Here is a 25,517-nt window from a genome sequence, read left to right as displayed (position 1 = left end):
CTGTTGAAGCATTAAAAGTCATTTGGTTTTATTAGTCATCATCAGATAACTTTGAGGCTGAATGGAGGTCTTGAGAATGAAATGTGAACATTATTGTGATAACAATTTATTAAATTTTCCAAGCCATTCTCCTCTGAGGAGGGCAACACAAATGGCCCTGGTGATAAATTTTCAGCATCATTTGACATTTTATTAGGGTACCATTTTTAAATCTCTGATGTCCTTTCTGTACAACTCCATGAGCCATTTTGAAAGACCAGAAGAAGGGAAAGAAATGGGGGAAGGGTGGGGAGAAGGAATACTGACCAGCAGTTGTAGATCTAATACCAAGTACTGTGTCTCAGAAGCATTTCTGCTTTATTGGTGTTTTCTTCTTCTAGACTCATGGTGATCTGTTGATATTTTTGCCAAGGAGAGAATTTACTCAGTGTGAAATTAAGGGACATACACTATTTGGGGGAGAGTTTTGATCTAAGAGGGTTGAGAATGAGAAATGGGGGACTTCTGTAGGGGCTGCAGATAGAAATCATGTGGAGTCCAGGAAGATCATTCAGTGGGGATAATTTGCTGACTTTATACTCTGAATCGTAGAAATGACTGTTAGTAAAGCTTTCAGTGTACCTTAACTTGTAGCTTAAACTGACTGTGAACCATTTAAGGAATATTTTCCCTAAAAAAAAAAAAAAAAACACACAGAAAGACTTTTAAATCACACTTGTGGAAATCAGTGTTTGCAGTTAATCCTAATCTTCATTTTATGTAGGATGAAGAGGAAGATACATGCCATTTGTAAATTTACTTTCAGAATATCTCTTAACATTAACAAAACTAATAAAGTATAAGAATTTTAAGTTTCATTTTTAGTTGTAGAGAAAACACATGTGACAAAAATACCTTGATGAAGAGTATGGTACTAAGGTAATTACTATGTTTATAAATATAAAATTTATTTTATGTATCTGGGTTGATTTCCCCTGATATAGGGGACTGAACCCAGAACCTTTGCACTGAGCCACATCCTCCAGTCTTTAAATTTTAAGGCAGAGTACTAGTTGCCTATATTTACAGTCCTCCTGCCCCTAATTGGGATTACAGGTGCTTGCCACCATGCCTGGCTTTATCTACCTATGTTATTTGAAATGTTTTTATGTGAAAGAGATATCTCTTTAAAATACAGATAATCAAATAAATACGTTGATTCTTTTTCCTAATTAAAAAGTACCTAGGAACTGGTGAGACATGAAAATCAGTAATCCTTCACATGTGGTGTTCGTTATGTACATGAAAATTTGTCTTTAAAATGTGCATTGAAATTTAGATTAAGTGATTCACATACAGAGAAGTAACTAAGTGAGCAAATCTGGAAATGTACCAGTATTTGAGAATGAATATCTTTATATATGTTTCTATGACATTATCATTTTTTCCTTTCACTTCCCAAAGGAATGTGTGTATACTGTAACTCAAAGGGAAATATATGTGATTGGTGTAATATTATTGTAGAATATATATTTTTAGCAGCTATTTTATAGTAATAAATGGTTTAACCTCTCTCTGATTTTGTTACATGTTTTGTTGGTTTGTTTTCCCTCAGATACATATGAACCAGATGGTTACAATCCAGAAGCACCAAGTATTACCAGTTCTGGTAGATCACAGTACAGACAGTTCTTTTCAAGAACACAGACTCAGCGCCCCAACCTGATTGGACTAACATCTGGAGATATGGATGCAAATCCAAGAGGTAAGAGAATATCTTTAAACTTTTCTTCTCATGATAATTGTTATTCAGTAGTTGAAGAGAGTTATGTTATTTTCATTTCAGACCTCTTTGGTCTCAAATTTTTTTAAAAAAAATTAAATTTCATTTTAAAGGTATAGTTAGAATCTATTTTTTAAAAAAATAAAAGTAATATTAATGTTAATTTAATTGCTTTTTGGCTAAGACTTCAGATTATTTTAGCTGTGTGCTGAGCAGCATGCTAAATATTAGTAGAGGTAACAGTTTTTATGTCAGATTACACCAAATACTTTTATGTGTTATTATCTTTCTACATAACTTCATAAGAGGTTCTGTTCTTACTGTTTTCATAAAACATTGAGGCTTACAGAGATTAAAGAATTTACCCCAAATCACACAGCTTTAATTGGAATTTAAACCTAAGTCTAACTCGAAAGAATATGCTCTTACTTTCTTTGCTATGGTTCATATACTGTATTGTTACTGCATTACCTGGGATTAGTGGTGAGATCTATGTTCTTAGTTTTCCCTATGTTAGTTACTAGTCTTATCTGTCTGTACATTCATACATAGTAATCCATTGATGATAATTACAGATTATCTCTCTCAGTGTAAAAGTCATGTGATTTCTATACTGCAGATTTGTCCTCTTGGACACGTCATAAGTCACTTGACTACCATCTATTTTTTTACTTTTTTCTTTTAAAATCAGTTCAATAAAGAGAAGCATTAGACAGTGTTGGGTGATAGTCATAGCTATTTAGAAAGCCATAATGATATGTCAAATTGTAGAATGCTTTATGCCATCACAATCACAATCTGCTTCATTAGCCTTCTGAAAATACAAATCATGTAAAGGCAGGGGTATCTATTTAATTCTCTAATTTATCTTCAAGTTCTAGTACAGTTAGCTATTAAATGGCTGCTCAAGGAATACATATTACATGAATGAATTCTTTTTTGAGGGATTACTGAGCTATATCTCCCTTTTGTTATTTCTTATTTTGAGACAGGAACTCACTAAGTTGCCCACACCTCAGTGCTGGCATTAGAAGAGTGACCACTGTGCCAGTAAATGGATGAATCTTTGCATTGTCATTTGCCTGAAACAAATGAAATGGACATATTGCTTACAACCCGTTTCGCATCTTAATGTCCAATAATATGCGATTGTGCTTTGTATAGTTGATAAAATTAGGGGGTACCCAGAGTATAACAGGCATGTTTTTTGAGTTGTTTACTTTTTTGTTCAGTATACCCTTCCCCTTCCACAGGTAACCTATCACAAGGTTTGTTTCTCCAAAGATTTAGTCATAACTGTTGGGAGTGAAATATGCCTATTTATAGTACTGACTTTGGAATTTCTTCCCAACTTTTAAGTTGAAAAATTTTAAACCTACAAAAAAATCAAAAGAAATAAGGTGAACACATGAATACCTTCACTTAGATTTACCAGTTCTTGTCTCCAGTTCATATTTTGTCTCCTTTGACCACAAGTGCTTTCATGTGTACTTTCTTCTGTCTCTTCCTGCTCCCTTCCCCTCATATTTTTTTCCCCGAACTATTTGCAAGTAAGTTGATAGACACTGTGACCTTGTGAATCTTTAAGCTTAATTACATCTAAGAACAAGAATGTAGTCTTGTATAAGCTCAGTATTACTAGCACACACAAGAAAATCGTAATTCTATAGTAGTATGCAGTCCTTATGATGTGGTGAACTTGTGAAACGGAGGCAGGTGATATCCTTTCATTAATGGTGGATACATTAGTTTGAATGCTTGCCTAAGGTGATAACTATTACATATCTCTCTTGTAAAAAGTAATTTGTAGAATGATAGTTTGGCACCATATACGTACTTTGTTTTTCAGTAGCCTTTCTACAGTAATTTTTTTGCACCCGTTGATAATCTGTAGCTGAGTTATTTATTACTTTGGGGTTGCCTTTGAATTTTTAAACTTGAATTTTTACTTTTAAAGAGAGAAGTAGAAGGTATTTGTAATTTTCTTGTTAAATATTTCTAGAAAGGAAATGGTAGTACAGTGCTAGTCATAATACTTTTTAATTTTTAGTCTAAATATTGTAATCATTTTGACATTCCCCTGAAGCTCAAAAATATGCATCTTTTCTCTTAACAGCTGCTAATATTGTCATCCAGACTGAACCACCAGTTCCTGTTTCAATTAATAGCAACATAACCAGAGTTGTTCTTGAGCCAGATAGCCGAAAAAGAGCTGTGAGTGGTTTGGAAGGGCCACTCACAAAGAAACCGTGGCTGGGAAAGTAAGATAATTTGCAAATTAATAACGTTTAATTGGTGTATTTGTTGTTTTGTTTACATTAGTGAAATGGTTAAAATTACAAGTTGTCATAAATCGATTTTCAAACTGTGTGTCTCAAAGTTAGGATTTCAGGGACATCAGAATTTTCTAAAAATTGAAAAGCTAATAGAATATTCATAATAGATATTTATAAATTTTACCTACCTATTTCAATATCTAACCAAATACTAAAAATTATTAAGATACTAGAAGTGAATAGAGGAAGAAAGAAGTTTTTTACCTTTAGACAAGTTGAGAGACATACCATAAAAAAATGGTGTTCTATCTGTGCTTTAATGTCAGATCTGGTAATATGTTTTTTTTTGTTTTTTTGGTACCGGGGATCAAACTCAGGTCCATGTGCTTGCAAGGCAGGCAGCGGGACCACTGAGCTAAATCCCCAGCCCTGGTAATGCAGTTTTTAACATGTGATTTTTTTAAAATGTCAGTTGAGCCTTATAATATATCCCTATTCACTCTTTCTCCTCTGCTGTAATACAAGGATGATGTAAAAATTGCTTAGTAATTTCTGACGAATGCTGAGGGCTTACAAAAGTAGTTTATAATAAATACAAATGTTACAGTTTTCGCTAATGTATCTCTTGGCTAGGGATAATGTGGGAGAATCAATCAAGATCTATTACTATTTGTTTCAGGCAAGGAAATAATAATCAGAGTAAAGCAGGATTCTTGCGAAAGAATCAGTATACAAACACCAAATTAGAAGTCAAGAAAATCCCTCAGGAATTGAACAATATTACCAAGCTCAATGAACACTTCAGCAAATTTGGAACTATTGTTAATATCCAGGTAAATATGGTTAGATCAGTGGCTGAGTCCACTTGGAAAATACTCCTGTCAGCTTACCTTACTTAAATGAGTCAGTAGTATTTTGATCTTCTCTGAGTGTTGTAAACTTTACTATATCTGTATACCTACTTCAGTGATGAAATTGTTGTTATGAATTAATTTGGTTCTTTTCTATAGCTCCTTCCTGAAAGATACTGGGCTAGTTATTTTACTTTTGTAAAAATTAATTTTATTGGTACGTTAAGGTGTACAATACATTCATTGTTGAAAATTTGTACCTTTACATAATCCATCTTGGTTCTTATATTTTTCTTCAACCCTCTGCCCTCCCTTCAACCCCTCCCTCCCTCCCTATCTACAAAGACTTTGTTTCCATTATTTTTCATTTTCTCATTTTCCATTCCCTTTTCCTTTCCCTCACCCCTCTCGTTTCCCTTCCCCTTTGTCCCTTTTCTTTCCATTTCACATTATCTATTATACCTTTTAGTCTTTATTTACACTTTCAGTTTCTCACACTAGAGAAACTATTTAGTATAGTTATTGTACTCTTGTCCATAGTTCTGATTGTTCAGTGACTTTCTCCCTACAGTGATATTATAATAGGTAGCTTAGATATTTTTGTTTGTTTTTGTTCGAGAGAGGGTCTTACTGTGTAGTTTAGGCTGGCCTTCAACTCCTGCCTCAGCCTGAGATTACAGGCATGTGCCACCACACCTGTCAGTAATTTAGGTTATTTCCTTTGTTTGGGGTACCTGGGATCGAACTCGGAACCTTGTGCTTGTGAGGCAGGTGGCAGAACCACTGAGCTAATTCCCTGGCCCAGTAATTTAGATTTTTGATAATTTCTAAGACTGTAATCTTCTGTTGACTAACTTTTAGAGTATATTGTGATGAAGTAATTAATAATGGTTTTAATTTAAAAATTTTAAAAAATTATCCAAGATAAAATAAATTGTACTCCCCCCCCACTGTGTTAGATATTTGAATTTATGAATGTGTGGTTGTGTTGTGCTGAAATTGAGGATACTGGAAAGCTGGCTTAACATATATACACAATGGAGATATAATACATATGTCTTGCTGCCATGTGGTTTGAACCACTGGGGTGGTACATGCATGACTGTCCCATTGGGTAATTTTTATTAGCAAAAAGACCAATAAAAATAATTACATCCATTTGTGCCACCAGTGGTACAAGATGCCCAAATGTGATAGTCGTGCATGTACCACTGGTGGTTCAAACCTTCAGGAACATATTAAGTTGGAATTTCAGTATTATTCTTGATGCATGTTATCAAACCAAAATACAGCTGAGTTTAAGGAAGTATTATTGGAGACTTGATAGTTCAAAGAATTGAGCCAAAGTGCTCTTCTTTGAAAGCTTTTAAAGCATTTTCTCCCCTTAGGTGCAGAAGTAGTCCATGTTTAGTTTTAGAAATAATTGGAACTGTATTGAACAGAAGTGAAAAAACAAAATACCTGGATCTTACTGCTTGCCAATAAGGACTTTTTTTTTAAGACAGGATCTTGTTGTACAGTTAAGGCTGGCCTTGAACTCATTATGTGGTGATCCTCCTGCCTCAGCTTCCCATGTGCTGGGATTATAGCTTTAGGAGTATTCATTTTTCTTTCTTTTTTTTTGAGACAGGGTCTCACTATGTAGTTGAGGCTGACCTGGAATTCACTGTAGTCCAGGCTGGTCTCAAACTCACAGCAATTCTCCTGCCTCAGCCTCTCTAGTGCTAGGATTACAGGCGTGTGCCACCACACCTGGCTTTCCTTTATAATTGTTAAGTTTGTGAAGCATTTTCAGTATATATTCCTATATACACATACACTCTTAAATGTAAAAATTAAACCTATATCTTTTCATCAAAGATGAATACTCCTAAGCCAGGCGTGGTGGCACATGCCTGTTATCCCAGCACTTGGGAGGCTGAGGCAGGAGGATCACTGAAAGTTCAAGACCAGCTTGGGCTACATAGTGAGTTCCAGAGCAGTCTTAGACCCTGTCTCAAAACACACACACACACACACACACACACACACACACACACACACACGCACGGAGGTGTTCATACCAGATGTCCTTTTTTTTTTAAAGTTTTTCTACATCATTATTTTTATGGCATGTAGAAAAATTTAAATAACTTAATATAGTTAGGTATAGGAGTCTGCACAGCTGCCATAAGAAATACTGTAGGTGGAAATAAACAACAGAAATGTATTTCTCTTAGTTTTGTACATCTTTGGAGACTGGCCAGTTCAGTGAGGGATCTCTTATATAGGTTGCAGACAGTGGGCAACACTATGTCTTTGTGTGGCAGTGAGATAAAAAAGGGAAATCTCTCCCTCTTTTCAGAAGGCCACCAATCTGATTCAAGTAGGACCCCAAACATAGACCTCATTTAACTGTAATTACTTCCTAAAAGTAACATTTCCACTGAAAGGAATTCAACACATGAATTTTGAATGGAACAGTTTACTTATAAAATATATGTATGGTAGAAAAGAATAATACAGACATAATATATTTAACTATTTAACTATTGTGTATTTTGAGAGTTTATGTTGCTTTTATTATTTTCTTAAAGGTTGCTTTTAAGGGTGATCCAGAAGCAGCGCTCATTCAGTACCTCACCAATGAGGAAGCCAGGAAAGCCATTTCTAGTACAGAAGCCGTTCTGAACAACCGATTCATTCGAGTCCTGTGGCATAGAGAAAACAACGAGCAATCAGCACTGCAGTCCCCGACACAGCTGCTCCAGCAGACAATGAGTCACCTCCCACAGCAGCATCATCATTTGCCACAGCATCTTCATTCTCAGCCAGCGCTGGTGGGCCAGGCTCCACCCTCCTCTGTGCATGGTGGTATCCAGAAGGTAATCTGGGGTGTTATGGATTAAAAGCTAGTTTCACGCTACATTAGAGCTACTTAGGGTGTAGTTTGTAAACCACCAGCATCTGGCCTCCTAGCAGTCTTATTAGAATGATACAGAGTTTTGGGCCAGGATTTAGCTCAGTGGTGCTGCTGCCTGCTTCACTATCAAAAGGTCCTGAGTTCAATCTTTGGTACAAAAGATAAACAAACAAACCCAGAAATACAGATTCTTCGGCCTCATCCCATCCTACTCAATTAGAGTCTTTGTGAGCAAGGCCTAGGAATCTGTTGTAATAGCTCTTATGTATCCTGAAGTTTGAGAAGTGATATTGTACATCAGAATCAGTTACTTAGATGCACATTTCTGGGCCTCATCTGTTGTTCTAAATTTATAGTCAATCTTTAGATATGGAGCACATAAATTTACACATGAGAAGCACTCTTCACTGGATGTGATGGTTCATGCCTATAATTCCAGTTACTTGGCTGGGTAAGCAAGAGGATCCAGAAGTTCAAGGTCAGACTGGGCAATTTAGCAAGATCCTGTCTCAAAAAATGAAAGGGCTGAGGGTTTAAAAAATCTTTGTTGTAATACTAGAATGGAAATCTAGGGGTGTAGCTCAACAGTGGAGCATTTGGCCTAGCTTATTTGAGGCCCTGGGTTCAGTACCCAAAAACTGGAATGGAAGCACCAAGAGAGTTGTGACTGCTGGATTCTTTCTGCTCTTAGGGCCTAAAGCAGTACCTTGTACATGTTTCTCGAAACATTTGAATGAATAGATGAAGGAAGAACAAACTACTATGCCTTGAAGCCATTCATATATTGATGATTATAATCTCCACCTAAGTATTCTCATGTTTAGATTAAATGCAGAGTTTTAAAAGTATTTCTTAAAGTACACGTTCCATTTATTGTCCTCATTAGCATATAAATGTTTATATGTTAAATGTTAAATGTTTTTTTTTGGTGGTGGAGGTTGAACCCAGGCCCTCGTGTATTTGAACATGTGTTCTACCACTGAGCTATACCCCTAGCTATTGTGACATAGTTTAGACATCCAAAAAAGTATGGTAAGATAACATCATCTTTTATATATGTACCACTTCATTTGAAAATTAAAACCATACAGATAATTGGACCATCTCTTATTCCTTTAATCTTTGCCAAGGTAACCACGGCATCTTAAAATTGTATCATTCTTGGGCATAATTTTGTTTACTTATTTATTTATTTTTGGTACCAGGGATCAAACTTGGAACTTTGCTCTTGCAAGACAGGTGGCAGCAACACTGAGCTAAATCCCCCGTACGATATTTTTACACTTTTACTGCATATGTGTTTGTTTTGTATGTATAGATGATGAGCAAACCACAGACATCAGGTGCATATGTTCTTAACAAAGTTCCTGTCAAACATCGTCTTGGACATGCAAGTGCTAACCAGAGTGATACGTCACATTTGTTAAATCAGGCTGGTGGTGCTGGGGAGGATTGCCAGGTATGCATTTTTGTAAATCAACAGTGTGTGTGTGTGTGTGTGTGTGCGCATGTGTTTCTGTGTCTGTGTGGTGTATTTAAGAGCCAGTGGCTTAAAAAACAAATTATCATCCAGATTTGTATGCCTTACTTCCTCAGTCAAGAGTGACAGTTGGTGTGTGATCTCCCTAATTTCCATGCCTCAGTCAGAAATTTTCTCTTTATTTTTTTTTTAATTCAAAGCTAAGTAGGAATTTGAAAATTGTAGCTATTTAGATGTCTTTATTTTTATTTTTTTATTTTTTTGGTACTGGGGATCGAACTTGGGCCCTTGTGCTTATGAGGCAGGTCGTGGAACCATTGGACCAAATCCCTGGCCTAGATGTCTTTGTTAATCATTTTCCTCTTTAATAATATTAACACCAAATGGAATTATGTCATAGTAAGCCATACTTTGAAATATGTCTTAAGTAGTTTCTTTTGCTTTTAGAAATAATATCTAATAATTCTCTGGTATGGTAATTATCGTAAAGAGATGGATATCCCCAAAAAGGACAACAGGAGTTAGCGCTCAAAAGCCTAAAAGGTCTCTAGCTGAAACAATTTGATTTTGGTACATCAATCATCAATAGGCCAATAGAACAGAATAAAAAATCTAGAAGTAGATTCAACTGCAAATAGGAATTATGCTAACAAAGTATCTCGGATCTATTGAGAAAATAATGGATTTTTTGATAAATGGTATTGGGGTAACTGGGTAACCATGCAGAAAAGATAAGATTAAATCCTTTTAATTTTTATCTCATAAACCAGGATAAATTCCAGAAGGATCTGATTTTTCCAAATGCTTTACAGTGGTTTGACTGTATGTTCCTAATTTGATATACCCTGAAGACAAGAAGCTATTTGTTTTTTGTGGGGTTAAAGAGCAAACCAAAGCCCTTGTGAAAGGTTAGCAAGTGCTCTATTGCTAAATCCCAGCCCCTAAAAGCAATTAAAAAAAAAAATCTTTTTAACAGTCATATTGTTGCCAGTTTTAGTAAAAGTTGCAAATATCTTATAGCCAAAATATTTGAGGGGGTGGTGTAGCTCAGTGGTGCTGAGTCTGCCTGGCAAGTGCAAGGCCCTGAGTTGGATCACTGATAAAGGGGGAGGAGGAGGAGATACAAAATACTTGGGACCAGTAGTGTTGTAGAGTTTAGATTTTCAGATTTTGTGATGTTTGCATGTGCATATAGTATAGTCTAAGCACAAAATTCAGTTTTGTTCCATATATGCTTTATACACATGGCTTAAAGATAATTTTATAGGAGTATTGTTAATCATTTTGTGCTTGAAACAAAGTTTCACGGTGTATTATTTTTCACTTTGAATGTCATTGTTTGTGCTCAAAATGTTTCATCTTTTGAAACATTTCAGAGTTTGGATTTTCAGATTAGGATTGCTCAGTTTACATCCTGAAACAGGTTTGTGAGCATTGTAGAGCAAATGGAATGAATATTTATACTGATGTCGTTGATGGCTGAGATTTTCACTGTGGTTGAATAGAGAGATGAGCAGATTTAAGAAAAACCTCTATAGTGTCCATTTGAATTGAAAGTATCCTTGGAAACTCATGTTGTGTTTTATCTTCATGGAAGGGGGCAACACAATAATCTTAAGACCTTTCCTAGTTCTAGAAACAGTGACCAGCACAGTTACCAGTGCTAGTGTTCAAAGAAGCCTAGGATCCTTGAAGAAATGCCCATCTCTAGAGCTAGGACTGACGTGTTACAGATGAGCTTAGACTGTTTCATCAAAGTGGAAACTGAGGACATTGTCAAGCATTGCTAGAGTTCTGTTGAGAAAAGAGAAAAATCTCATCAAGGGTGTAGATCATACCCACTTTGAATGACATTTGCGGGGCAGAGGAATCTGTTAAAGGCTTCCACAGAATCCTATGGGGGAGCATTTGGTGAATGAGTGTCCTGATTTCTTGGACAGATAATTTGCAAGGGAAACAAAAAAGAAAGAGACTGGATTAAAGAAGACTAAAGAAACAAACTAGAGATGTGAATATTTAATGAGGCTAAAGACTTATTTCTATCTTTTAAAGTGAAATGATGGCCTTGTTATGTTGAAAAAAGAAAGGACTCCTTTTATTTTTAGAGATACAACTCAAAATGATAAGGTATTTAAGATAAGAATGTAGTAGTTGGAAATATAACTGAAATAAGACTATGTATTGAGTTACGTATTTTATGCAACTCTATTTTTGTTCAAAAATTCCACTATGAAAAACAAAAATGTTTATTTTGTTTTTTTGGTTTTTTGAGACAGGGTCTCACTATGTAGTTGAGACTGAACTGAAACTCACTATGTATCCCAGGTTGGTCTTGAACTCACAGTGATCCTCCTGCCTCAGCCTCCTGAGTGCTGGGATTACAGGCATGTGCCACCATGCCTGGCGCAAAAATGTTTACTTTAAAGTCAGAGAATCCTGACTAACTTGTTCTGCCTCTTATGGCTATGTTAGAGAACTCAGGCATTAATTTCCATTTTGTTTTGTTTTATTTATTTGTTTATAAGTTTATATTTGTCTTTTGAGACAGAACCTTGTTATGTAGTGCAGGCTGCCCTTAAACTTCCCATGTAGCCCAGGCTGGCCTTGAACTCACAGTGATCCTCTTGCCTCAGGCTCCCAAGTGCTGGGATTACAGATGTGTGCCACTACACCAGGCTTTTTTTTTTTGGTACCTGGGATTGAGCTCTGGTCCTTGCACTTGGGAGGCTGGTGGCAGAACCACTGAGCTAAATCCCCGGCCCCTTTTTTTTCTTTGTTATAATTTTCTTTTTTTTTTGGTACTGGGGATCTAACTCGGGTCCTTGTGCTGGCGAGGCAGGCGCCGGAACCACTGCGCCAAATCCCCGGCCCTATAATTTTCTTTTTAGTAAACTGAGTTATAGTGGGGGTTAAAATTTTTCTTGTTAATAAAGCATAAAAGAGAGTGTTTAGCACATAATAAACTGTAGGTATTGACATTTTAATTGCTATCAATTATATCAACAATTTAATAAAATTATTTAAATAAAATAACAAACATCTATGCATAGTTTTTACAGTGCTCAGGGGTTTTTCCTTTGTAGTTAAAGTATCTTTTTTCTTTTTTTTCTTTGTACTGGGCATTGAACTCGGGGCATTGTGCTTGTGAGGCAGGCAGCAGAAAAACTGAGCTACCATCCCCAGCCCTAAAGTATGTTCTTTTCTTAGAGAAAAAGTTTACTACAGCTCGTTTTGTGGAGGTTTCAGTTTGTGTTGGCTGGCTCCAAGGCAGGGTGGCATAGCAGAGGAGAAACAGTTCGCAGAAGGCAGTAAGAAAGCAAGTAGCGAAGAAGCAAAGCAGCAAGTAACCACAGTAGCTTAATTTTGAGAATAACTAAATATTATAGTGGCTGGGAAAAGTTTTATATCTGGATATGTTATTTATGATTAAATTTCCCATGAATTTTAAAATATTTCCTGCATCTGTTACATCATGTATTAAAAGTTAATTAGAAAGAAAAGAGCAATGTTAGAGAGAAGACTTGAACCCAGATTATAATATCTCATGTAGGTCTGCTGTGCCTCAAATAGGGGAGATCATTTGGAGAGTCATCTTTTCAGAAAAAGAAAAAAAACCAGAGTGAAGATGGCCACCTCCTTATGCTGGCAGACAGGTGTATGAGATAATTTCCTGTTTATATTGGAAATAAACAAGTAGCAATTGATTGAGTGATATTAAGATAATTGCAGATTGCCATAATTTTGTGAAAGGTTTCCAATATGAAATATGGGTTCTTATTTCACTTACGGAAAATAAGACAGCACCCTGCAGGCAAAGGCCACTTAGGAGCAACCTGTAGTCAAACAAAAACATTTTTTTTTTTGAGACAGGGTTACGCTATATAGTTCAGGTTGACCTTGAACTCACTAGATCGCCCAGGTTGGCCTCAAACTCGGGTTGATCTGTCTTGCCTCCGTCTCAGGAGTGCTGGGATTATAGGTGTGCACCAGCACACTCGGCTAAGACAAATTTAATTCATTATTCAGTGAGGATGAGTAATAACAATGAAACCATGGATATTAAAAGGACTTATTTTAGGATTTGGTCTGTACTACGTGATTTGGGGTAGGATTTAAGGAAACAGAATGGAATACCTTAATAGACCTGACCCAGAATAGAAATGGGAGGATAATCTAAAGGTGCCATTGGCAATTCATTCCTATCAGCCTGTCAGAGGGGTTTCAGTTATTTTTGTGTTCTGGATAATAGCCATGTTTTGTTGTGTTTAGTCATATTTTGATTTTGTTTTGATTCAACACAAAATAGTAGCATTGTCTAATGTCGGTATTCTGTAAAAATTGTGTTTACAGAAGGATGCTAATGCCTATTTGAGTGGCAGGCCAGTTCTTAGGTGTTACAGGCTACTGCTCTTCTCACAATTAAAATTTAAAAAGAAAAATATGGGGCTGCAATTAGAAATAAAATATTAGGGCCAAAAAACTTTATTCTTTTTAGCAACAACTGAGTTTATGTATAATTAGCTTTTGTAAATGAAGTTTTTAAATATAAAGAAATTGAATTCCTAAGGAGAACAGAAATATATATAGCCTTTCACAAATCATTTTAACAACTGTAAAATTTAATATTTGTGTATTTTTTCTTTTTAAGATGTTTTCACCTCCAGGACATTCAAAAACAATTTACAGCTCCTCAAATTTAAAGACATCTTCAAAACTTTGTTCAGGATCTAAGTCTCATGATGTTCAAGAGGTTCTTAAAAAAAAACAGGTACAATCTTGAGTTCTTGTCTTACAGAGTAAAGGACCTATTAAGTTCTTAAGTGCTTGGTGAGCGTGGTGGCACATGCTTGTAATCCCAGTGATTGGGAGGCTGAGGCAGGCCAGTCTTGACTACATAGTGAGATCAAAGCTAGCCTGGATTACACTGCGAGATCCTGTCTCAAAAAAAAAAAAAAATTCTTCAGTGCGTATGTTAACACCTCTGAATCATTCTGTATTGTTGCAGAACTATATGATCATGCTTATGTGTTCTCCATTTAATGTACAGAAAGAAAACAAGATGAGCAGGACTCAGCATGTAGCTCAGTGATGAGTGCTTCCCTAGTATGTGTGAGGCCCTAGGTTCCATCCCAAGTGTTGAGGAGGGTAAAACGGATGGACAGAAAAATTGCTTCACAGTTGTGTTTCAGTGACCACATCAAACATCGGGAGTAACTTTTTCTTGATTGAACTGAAGTTGTGTGGCATGTGCTAATAAGCATGTGCTTACCACTGAGCTATACCCTCAACCCTAAAAAATTTCTATGCCTTCTTCTTCTTCTTGTTATTATTTTTTGTAGTACTGGGGAGGGAACCCAGGCCTTGCACATGCTAGGCAAGTGCTATACCTCTGTGATACATTCTTGGCCTGATGCAGGCACTGGTTTTTTCTTTTTGGTACCAGAGATCAAACTCAGGACCTTGCACTTGTGAGGCAAGGGCAGCACCACTGAGCTAAATCCCCGGCCCCTGCAGGCACTTATTTTCAGTATTTTCTAATTCATTTTTGGTTGTTTTGTTTTGTTTTTTTGTATTTTGGGGGTACTGGGGATCAAACTCATGACCTTTCGCTTGCAAAGCTTAGGCGGCGGAACCACTGAGCTAAATTCCCAGCCCTCGTTTTTGGTTTTGTAAATTAGATAATGTTTCATATAAGAGTTTCAGCAGAGTAAAAGCAAAATTTTCCTGGAAAAAATACACAGCCTGATATTTTTTAAACTTTGAGCTTCAAAATATAGGGATTTGGCTTTGGCAAGTGAAAATAATGTGTTTTTTTGTTGTTGAAGACATTGAGGTCAAGTCAAACCTCATAGATGTATCCAACAGTGTCCAATCTTATAAATGATTTTTTCAAGTGATTATCAATTTAAACTCTAAAACTGGACGCGTTAGGGAAAATATGTTCAAAATATTTCATCTCTCAGTTCAGCTGTTTTTTGATTAGGAGGAAAAATCTTAAGAGAAGATGACCCAGAAAAAAATACATTAAGAATACATACAGTAACATCATTGACAAATTTCATTATACATTACTAATTTTGTCTTTACCTTTCCATATAGGAAGCAATGAAGCTACAACAGGATATGAGGAAAAAGAGGCAAGAAGTATTAGAAAAACAGATAGAATGCCAAAAGGTAAGATAACTCATCTGCATGTGGGCCATGGTGTATAGAATTGATATACAAAGATATTTATAATAGTAGAGTCTTTAAGACTTGAAGTTTACTCAGCATAATGCTTACTTTTTTTCTTGGGGGGGGATTGATTTGTATGTAGATGCTGATATCAAAGCTAGAGAAAAACAAAAACATGAAACCAGAGGAAAGAGCAAATATAATGAAGACTTTGAAAGAGCATGGAGAAAAGATCTCACAATTAAAAGATGAATTAAAAACATCATCTACAGTCTCCGCACCATCCAAAGTGAAGACAAAAACAGAGGTATCTATTTGCAGTTTTCATTTAACAGTGTGATTGAACATTTCTAATGTGCTGGGACTTTGAAAGCGTAGTACGACCCTTTGGTAGGTACTAGCCTAATGAAGAGGTGAGCAAATAATTATAGTAGTGTTTGTTCAGTGTTTCTACAGCTGCTACTTACTCTTTGAGAAGAGGTGATAATACTATTTGGATAGAAGTATATTGTTGTTGACTATTGGTGCTTGGTATTAAACCTAGGGCCTTTTAGATGTTAAATAGTTATTCTACCATTTGAGCTACACCCACAAGCCCCAAGATGTGTTTTTTTAATTGATTTTTTAAAAAATCTTTTTAATTTTTTTTTTTCGCTGAAGCGAAAACTGCTAGGGTGATAAGGGAGGAATATTTTCAATTTCAGTAGTTTTTCTTTTTTTCTTTCTTTATTGGTACATTTTAGATATATAATTACGTTCATCACTGGAATCTTGTACCTTTACATGATGTATCTTGGTTCTTATTTTTTCCCCATTCTCCTGGCCTCCCTTCACGCTTCCCTGTTTACAAATACTTTGTTTCCATTTTTTTCCTTTTCTCTTATTTTTTCATTTCCCTTCTTACCTTTCCCCTACCCCCCTCCCACTTCCCCTACATCTTTAGACCTTTTTTCCTAATTACAAAATATCGGTTATATATTTTGAACCTTATTTACACTTTTATCACACCAGAGATGGTAGTCAGTATTTACACGTTTGTCCTGTTAATGTCACTTAAGCATATATCCTCAATACGCATTCACTTAGCTATAAATGTCTCTAGTTTTTCATTCTTTACAGCTGAGTAGTACTCCATTTATTAAAAAAACACATCTTTATCCAATCTCTAGTTGATGGGCAGTTGGGCTATTTCCAAGTTTTAGCTATGACAAACTGTGCTGCTATAAACATGGGTGAGCATATATCACTGTGGTGTGATTCTTTTAATTCTTATGGGAAGATACCCAGAAGAGGAATAGAGGAAGGGGTCTTCTAGTCTTAGTTGTTTGAGGCATCGCCATATTGATTTCCACAGTGGTTGCACCAGTCTGTACTCCCACCAACAATGGAGAAGGGTTTCGTTCTACCCTGCAATCCCAGCAGCACTTGTTATTCGTTGATTTCTTGATAGCAGCCAGTCTTTCTGGGATGGGGTGGAATCTCAGTGTTTTCATTTGCATCTCTCGAATGACCAGTGATGTTGAACATTTTTTCATAAGTTTGTTTGCTGCTTTTCTTTGTTTGAAGAAATGTCTGTTCATTTCAGATACCCATTTTTGAATTGGCTTTTTAAATTTGGGAGGTCTGAATTTTTTGAGTTCTTTATATATTCTGGGTAGTAGACCTTTGTCTGAGGGAACAGCTGGTAAAAAATTTTTTCCCACAATGTAGGTTGTCCTAGTTCTATTGGTTTTTCTTGCAGTGCAGGAGCTTTTTAAAAAGATGCGAATTTTTTTAAAAAGATTCTTTGTGCTAGTTCTCATGCTGCTGAGGATTTGTTCATGAAGTCTTTTCCTATGCCAGTGTCTTCAAGAGTTCTATCTAACTTATCTTCCAACAAGTTTAGTTTTTCTGTTTTTTCTGTGTGTTTGTTTGTTTTGTTTTGGTACTGGGGATCGAACTCTGGACCTTACCTACTTGCAAGGCAGGTGGTGGAACCACTTAGCTAAATCCCTGTTTAATATTTAGATCTTTAGTCCACTTGGATTTTAGTTTAGTGCATGGGGGAAAGTAGGGGTCTAGTTTTAATCTTTGACAAGTTGAAACCCAGTTTTTCCAACACCATTTATTAAAGAGGCTATCTTTCCTCCACTGAGGATGATTGGCTCCTTTGTCAAAGATGAGGTAGCTGAGTATGTCTGGAGTTGTTTCTGCATCTTCTAATCTATTCCACTGATCCTCGGGTCTGTTTCTTTGTCAGGACCATGCTGTTTTTATCACAGCTTTGTAGTATAGTTTCAGTTTGGGGATTGTGATACCCCCTGTCATGTCTCTGTTGGCTTTTGCTATTCTAGGTCTCTTCTTGTTCCAGATGAATTTTTGAATTTTGTATTTGTTTCTTTAGTTCAGTGAAATATACTGTTGGGATTTCAATCGGGATTGCATTGAATCTGTATAGCAGTTTTGGAAGTATGGCCATTTTCACTATATTGTTTCTTCCTACCCATGAACAATGGATGTCTTTCCATTTTCTTGTATCCTCTTCGATCACTTTTTTTAGAGTCTGTAGTTTTCAATAGTAGTTTTTCTTTTTTAATTGGTATATGTTTATGATAGATATGTAATAGTTAACATTTGTTTTGAGTTGCAAATACACACACACACACACACACACACACACACACACAGTCTCTTGATCATTTTTGATCCCCTTCCCTATCTCTAGAAAGTTTACCTCCCTGTATTCCATCTCTTTTTTATTACTCTTTAGTTGGTTTATATTTGGGGACTTTTAATATTTAACTGTGTCTTACTCCATTTAACATTTCGGTCTCCTGATCCTTCCATTTTCCTCCAAATGACTCAGATTTCTCTTTTATGGTTGAATAATACTCCATTGTGTATATATGCTATATTTTCTTTATCCGTTCATCCATTGATGGGCATTTGGTCTGTTTTCAGAGTTTAGCTATTATGATTTTTCACTTTCAGCATTTTTTTTAATGCTGTAATATTGTTATAATAAACCCATCTCTTTTAATAGTCAAATATATCATTTTTATCACTAAAGATGTGGCATGTTATTGAAAAGAATAATCTGAAGTTCATTTAAATCTAATTAAGTCCATTTGTTTCCTTATTTTAGGAAAATACTTGCTTTATGCCAAGTTTCTATTACATCATAGTGTTCTGTAGTGGGATTTTAGATAATTTTTAGCCCTTTGAGAACTGAGAATAAATTTGTCAGCTATGCTAGAATGTAATTATTGTACATAACATACTACATGTGAAATTACAGTTCAGTAGAGTTACTTACTTAAGGTATTTCGTTAAAGTTGCCTCTTTTGTTTTGGTGACAAGGTCTTGGTATGTAGCCCAGGTTGACCTTGAACTCATGGTGATCAGGTGATAGGAGTGTTGGGCTTATAGCTGTGTGCCACCATGCCCAACTAAAAAATGTATTTTACTTTTATTGAAATTTCCTCAAATTATTGGAATAACATACTAGGTTTTTTCCCCTCATTAAGTTTATTGGTACATTTAAAGCAAACAGTACAATTGCATTTATCATTGGGATCTTGTAGCTTTATATGATATATCTTTTTCTTTTTCCCCATACCCGTTACTAAGTTTTGTTTCTTTTTTTTTTTTTTTTAAGATCAGAAGTCTCCCTGTGTTACCCAGGCTGGTCTCACACTCTTGGGTTTAAGTGATCCTCCACCTCAGCTTCCTGAGTAATTAGGACTATAGGCATATATATATTCTACCTGGTTTTAAAAATTAAGAATTCATGGGAGGAAAGAAAAAAAATCTCTCATAGTCATACCACCTAAAGACTAATCAATGATTTGTCTTGTACAGAAGAGTGATAGCAGTTACAGAGTTCCCATCTGAAAATAATTCTGTAGCTGTTTCCTTTTTGTTCTTTTGTTGTTGTTGTTGTTTTTGTTCTTAGAGACAGGGTCTTGCTATGTAGTTCAGGCTGGCCTTAAACTCACTGTGTAGCCTAGGCTGGCCTCAAACTTGGCAGTGATCCTTCTGCCTCAGCCTTCTGAGTGCTGGGAGTAATGGTTTATGCCCAGCTGTAGTGGTTACCTATATACTATTATATAATTTATTTTTCCCCTTTGTGTTTTTCATTTATGATACTTTATTATGTGAAAATTACTCTCAACTCTCATCTGAGGTGACCATTTCCAAGGCCTAAATTGTAGTCCATCTTACACAGTAATGCTGTTTATTATTTTCTACTTATATCATTATGCTGTCTATCTATTTGCAGTATCATATCTGTAAAGTTACTTTCCTTAAAGCACTCATTTATTGCATCTTCTTGCTGATTGATTTTACGCACTGTAACTATAATATTCTGGAGAAGATCTTGGAAGTTATCTAAAGATGTGCCCTTTTATTCTTATTTTTTCCAAAGGCACAGAAGGAGTTATTAGATACTGAACTGGACCTGCATAAGAGGCTGTCATCAGGAGAAGACACGACAGAGTTACGGAAAAAACTCAGTCAGTTACAGGTTGAGGTGAGATCTAACATCTCAAAAACTAGTCTTCTGTTCCTCTGTTTTCAAGGCATAGTCTTAACAATGTACATCATATTCTGCCTTCTGTTGTTTTATAGGCTGCACGACTAGGTATTTTACCTGTGGGTCGAGGCAAGACCATGTCCTCTCAAGGGCGAGGCCGAGGCCGAGGCCGCGGAGGACGAGGAAGAGGCTCACTGAATCACATGGTGGTGGACCACCGCCCTAAAGCACTGACAGTTCGGGAATTCATGGAGGAGGAAAAAGAGGAGTTACTTCAGCATTTCTCGGTAAGTTTTTAAAGTAGCAAATGCTAACTTGGAAAACACTGTATTCAGCATTTTCTTTGCTGCCTTGTGTATAAATAACAGATATAGATTAGAAAATCTAGTTGTAAAAACAAAGATATTAGCAAATTTTTATTAATATGTTTGGAGATCAAGGAATAGCTCTTGTTTTGTAATTCCACACTCTCCACGTAAGTGTGTTTGTAGTGACTAGTTGTTCCAAAGCTAAATTTGATTTTTTTGCCTTAGGATTATTACAGGTGCAGTGGACCCTTGATTAACGAATACAATCAATTCCCAAGGTCTAGTTGTAGCTCAAGTTGCTTGTAAGTCAGTTCGGCTGAGATCTGGATATTTACCTAGGTACATACTACAGATAACAAAGAGGCAGATGAATCCTCCATTAACCTAATTAACCCCACTTGTTCATATGTCAGGCTGGTCATGACTTGAGTGAAGGTTCATTGTATTTGTAGTTGATAAGTGAAAATAACTGGGTCAGAGGCAGTTTGAAGAAGAATTTGTTAGAATAGCAGACATGTTCAATTATATTCTGTATGCATTGCCAGCCACTTTTAAGCAAACCAGCAAATAGAGATTTGCCTTGGGAAAATGTCTTTATTATTATTTTGAACATATACAAGTAGTTCTCTTTCCAACCACACATACCTTAATTCATTCAGTAAATACTTAGTGAGCTAGAACATTTTCATGCATGCTCTCATTTAATATTAAATAACTGTAAGTGTGAAAAATGTGAAACTATATCCACATGTAACTTTGTGTTCAGATATGAAAGCCAAGGCTTACGTCAAGCAGGACCATAGAGTTAAAACAGGCCAGAACCAAAATAAACAGATTGTCTGTTCTCAGTCAGCTTTGAGATGAAGTATTTTCAGGCCTGTTATATGTTAAAGATGGAAGAGAAATCATAAAGAGGAAGGCTTCACTCCAAGTGTCTTTATTAGTATTATGCTCAGTAATACTGTTTTACCTGACTCCTGGCTGTGGAAGGCTTTTATGGTGTCCGGATTTGAAAGCCATCAGCTGGGACCAGTTTTTGACCCAGTTGTGTACTAGTATGACACGTCTTTCTCCTTTGTTGTAAAGTTGCAGAATAGGGACTTCTTTGAGGTGTAAAGAAGTTAAAATATGGAAAAATCGCTATATAAGTGTGGAATATTTTGAAAACTACTGTGATTTTTCTGTCTTACTGTTGAATACTTAAAATTATAGTCTCCTTGCCAAATAAGTTGGACATTTAGACTCAGTATCTTAAACTATGGTGGAGAGATACTGGGTTATATATAGCAAAAATCTTTATAATTTGACTCTGCAGAAAGTATTAAAAATGCATATGTTCCTTATGTAAGAATTTTATCTTGAAAGTCTCTGGAAACTTAGGTAGATGTTCAACTTTTGACCTAGGAGTCATGCTCATATATATTACTTTCCATATGAACTTAGTGGAACCATTCTATGTCTTTCTTTTTTAGGGGGCAAGGTAGGTGATGGACAGGTTCTTGCTATATAGTTCATTTTGACCTTCAACCCGCTATGTAGCCCAGGTTGGCCTTGGATTTGAGGTACTCCTCCTGCCTGAGCCTCCCAAGTGCTGGGGTTACAGATGTGTCCCTCCATACGCATCACTGTTCCAGAACTTTTAATAATTACCACTTTTTATGGAAATATATTTGATCAGTGCAATAAGACTTCCAATAATAGGCATATATATGCATTTAGGGAAGAAACAAAGGTAGATGAGGTAATTTTAAGAATAAAACAGTGCCATTGTTTTTGATGGCTTATTTGGGGAAAGTGGAATAGGGTGCTAGCAGATGATCTTAAGTACTACACATACCTGAGTAATAGATACTTGGACAGTTAGTATACTGTCTTTAAGTGATGTTGGTACATTATTGTATTTAACAAATGTAAAATTCTTTTTACAATGTTTTGTATCCCATAAAGGCCAAAATAAAATCTGTATTTTGTGTTCCTTCTATTATCCTTATAATTGCAGAAGGATGATTGATGATTCATATTGGTATAAAAATGGTAGGTTTTAGTGAATCTGTTCTGAAGTGTAAGGAGTTAATCCTCGAGTCCTTCTAAGTTTGTTCTTACATTTAATAGCCTGTTATTAAGAATGCATCATGAGGGGCCAGGGATTTGGTTCAGTGGTTCTGCTGCCTGCCTCACAAGCACAAGGGCCTGGGTTTGATTCTCAGTACCAAAAGAAAAAGAATGTATAATGACGAAATTATGGTTTTACACAAATAATACTACAAGAATTCACACTGTAACATTGTCAGTAGTGAAAATGGAACCACCTAATTATTCAGTAGTACTTAGCTGCCCTTAAAGGCACATTTCTGAAGATTAATTAATGATATGAGAGAAATTTCAGGATTGATTACTAGGTTAAAAAAAGGTAAGATACAAAATTATACATAAACTGGAAAGGAAAGTACATTAAATTTTTCTGGAAATTCAAGAGTTTTTAATTTTTTTTCCTTCTAGGCACTTTTTTTATTTTTTTGTATTTTCCATTGAGTACCTACTACTTTCTTTTATTTATTTGGTTTTTCAAGACATGGTCTCGCTGTGTAGGGCAGGCTGGCCTTGAACTTGTGATCTTCCTGTCTCAGCCTCCCAAGTGTTGGAATTACAGGCATATGCCACGATGCCCAGCTTATTGTTTGTAAAATGAGACTTTTTAGCTCAAGTTCACTTTTAGTTTGAACCATTAGTATTTTTATACAGCATGTTTTTAATCCAAATTTAAATTTTAGAGAAAATGTGAGGCCATATGTTGATGTTGGGATTTTAGGTCCTTACCATTTTCATTAAAAGTATATATAAACTAAAGTGAAAGAGCTGGTGGTATGGTTTAGTGATAGAGGGTTTGCCTAGCACATTTGAGATACTGGATTCAATCCCCAGCCCCACAAAAATATAAATTTAAATATATACAAATTATAGAATATTTAATATATAGTGTACAATATATGTAATAATAACAATGTATATATTGGAAGTTGACAGTTTTTAAAATAAAAGATAGTAAATATTTTGAATTTTTGTGGACTGTATAACATTTTCTTATCTCTACTGTTCCTTTTTCATCCTTCACTTCTTTTTCATTTTTCTTTTAATAATCTTTTAAAAATAAAAACTATTCTTAGCTTATGGGCCATCAGAAACAGTGCTGAGCTTAGTGGGGTGGTGTGTGCCTGTTGGTAGGTACTCAAGAGGCTGAAGCAGGAGTTTGAGATCATAAGTGACAATACAGAAAGACCCTGTCTCTTAAAACAAAAACAGAACCATTTTTGGCCTGGAGAGCTGTAGTTTGCAGACTCAAGATGTTACTATATTTTTTTGTATATTAAATATTTAAATTAAAAGACTTTGCTTTAAAATATGAATTATATTAGTAAATGTATTATGTACAATTTGGATAGAATTTTCTGTCTTAAAAAGTGGGATTAGTAAATTCAATAAGAACTTTAAAAAAGCATCTCTCTTTCTCTCTCTCTCTCACAAACACACACACACACACACACACACACACACACACACAATTAAATCTAAGGTCTTTGCATTGAGCTATATCCCAATTTTTATTTTGAGACTGGGTCTTGTTGAGGTCTCATTGTGGTGTTGCCCGCGTTGGAAGTTTTCTTTCCTAAATACTTTACTGTGCAGAGGATTCTTGAGATCAAAATATAATTTTGGTAGCTAGTTGTAGTTTTAACATATGGCAATAATAATTTTGTGACCTTAATGAAGTTACTGTAACTCTAAACTTCATTTTCTCTTAATTTAAAAAATATCTTTATAAAGATTATTCCTACTATTATTCCTACTATTAAACAGCATAAATTATGAAGGAGAGGGTATTGCAAATCTGAAATCCCAGCAATTACATTTTTGTTGTTGTTTTTGTTTGTTTGTTTTATTTTTGAGACAGGGTCTCACTATGTAGTGAGACTGACCTGGAACTCACTATGTAGCCCAGCCTGATCCTGAACTCACAGTGATCCTCCTGCCTCAGCCTCCCCAGTGCTGGGATTACAGGTGTGCACCACCACACCTGGCCCAGCAATTACATTTTTAAGGGCATCTTTTCAGCCCCATAACTATGATGCATATATATATTGCCAATGCTATTTTGCAAGTTTATTCCCCCACCCATAGTGTGGGGGACAACCTTTTATGTTTATGAATCTAAGTATATAATTGTCTTATTTAAATTGTTTTAAAGATGTACCATATTCTATATATCCAGCCCCCTTTATGAAATTATTTGATAATTTTCACAGTTATGAACAGTATTATATGTACCTTAATGGATCTAACATTTCTGAGTGTGATAATTCAGTCTTGTACATTATGATACAGTTATGCCCCTGGCTGCCAGTTGTTAACTGCCAGTAAGTGCTTTTCATTGTGACGTCAGAAACCCACCTGACATTTGTTTTCATTAAGTTTATTGGTATGTTTTGGTATACAACATGATGACATTCATCATTGGGAATTTGTATCTTTGCATGAATCTTAGTTCTTATTTTTCCCTCTGTACTGGGGATTGAACTGAGGACCTTAGGCTTGCGAGGCAGAAATGGCGCCACTGAGCTAAATCCCCAGCCCTTGTTCTTATTTTTTTTCCCCATTCCCCTGCCCTTCAGTCCCTCCACTAGGAAGAAAAGGTCCAAAGGGGAAGTGGAATGAGTAGGGAAAACAAAAGAAGGGAAAGGAAAAAATTTGAGAAAAGGAAAAAAAAAGTCTTTGTAAAAAGAGTGACATTTTTTTTCCATTTGAGCACCATTGCTTTACATAAGTTCCTAGAAAAGGATGTTTTTCTGAAAGAGACATTGAATGAGAGCCCTCGAGTGTCCCTGTTCTCGTGCCAGTCACGTGATCGATGAGTGAAGACTGGCATTGATTTGGCATCTGTGGGTGGACTGGATGCAGTTTTCTCTGAGCAGCTTCTGCTAGGCTACTGCGTACAACTTTTTCCTTATGGCATATAGTTGATCTGTTCATATTTATATATTTTTAAAACTTGAATTACTTTGTTTTCTTGTCCAACACACATGTATAAAACTAAAAGGAATAAAAGTGTACATTACAGTGAAAATTGACATTCCCTTTTACCTCCTCTCAGGCTCACTACCCAGAGGTAATTAGTATTACCCATTTCTCATGTATCTTCTTAAAGATAATCTTCCTACATTCATTACCTATTCTTTTATAGAAATAGTAGCAT

The 25,517-nt window shown here is 35.7% G+C and overlaps 1 protein-coding gene across 4 annotated transcripts in view; it reads left to right on the top strand.

The window, feature by feature from the left end:
* The window catches only part of Rbm27 (RNA binding motif protein 27), a 68,183-nt gene that overhangs the window by 37,404 nt on the left and 5,262 nt on the right, over positions 1-25,517 (top strand). For all 4 annotated transcript variants that reach the window (XM_010627056.3, XM_010627054.2, XM_010627055.2 and 1 more), the window contains 10 exons: positions 1,595-1,744; positions 3,879-4,023; positions 4,718-4,871; positions 7,466-7,753; positions 9,110-9,250; positions 13,920-14,039; positions 15,371-15,445; positions 15,588-15,752; positions 19,854-19,958; positions 20,057-20,248. In XM_010627056.3, coding sequence (XP_010625358.1) covers positions 1,595-1,744; positions 3,879-4,023; positions 4,718-4,871; positions 7,466-7,753; positions 9,110-9,250; positions 13,920-14,039; positions 15,371-15,445; positions 15,588-15,752; positions 19,854-19,958; positions 20,057-20,248 — 1,535 coding nt within the window. The remainder of the gene's footprint in view (positions 1-1,594; positions 1,745-3,878; positions 4,024-4,717; positions 4,872-7,465; positions 7,754-9,109; positions 9,251-13,919; positions 14,040-15,370; positions 15,446-15,587; positions 15,753-19,853; positions 19,959-20,056; positions 20,249-25,517) is intronic.

Source organism: Fukomys damarensis, unplaced genomic scaffold (genome assembly GCF_012274545.1).
Source record: "Fukomys damarensis isolate Sample0158 unplaced genomic scaffold, DMR_v1.0_HiC HiC_scaffold_3, whole genome shotgun sequence".
Taxonomy (NCBI): Eukaryota; Metazoa; Chordata; class Mammalia; order Rodentia; family Bathyergidae; genus Fukomys; species Fukomys damarensis.
Note: the sequence above shows the minus strand (reverse complement) of the source record. Positions and strands in the feature narration are given on the sequence as shown.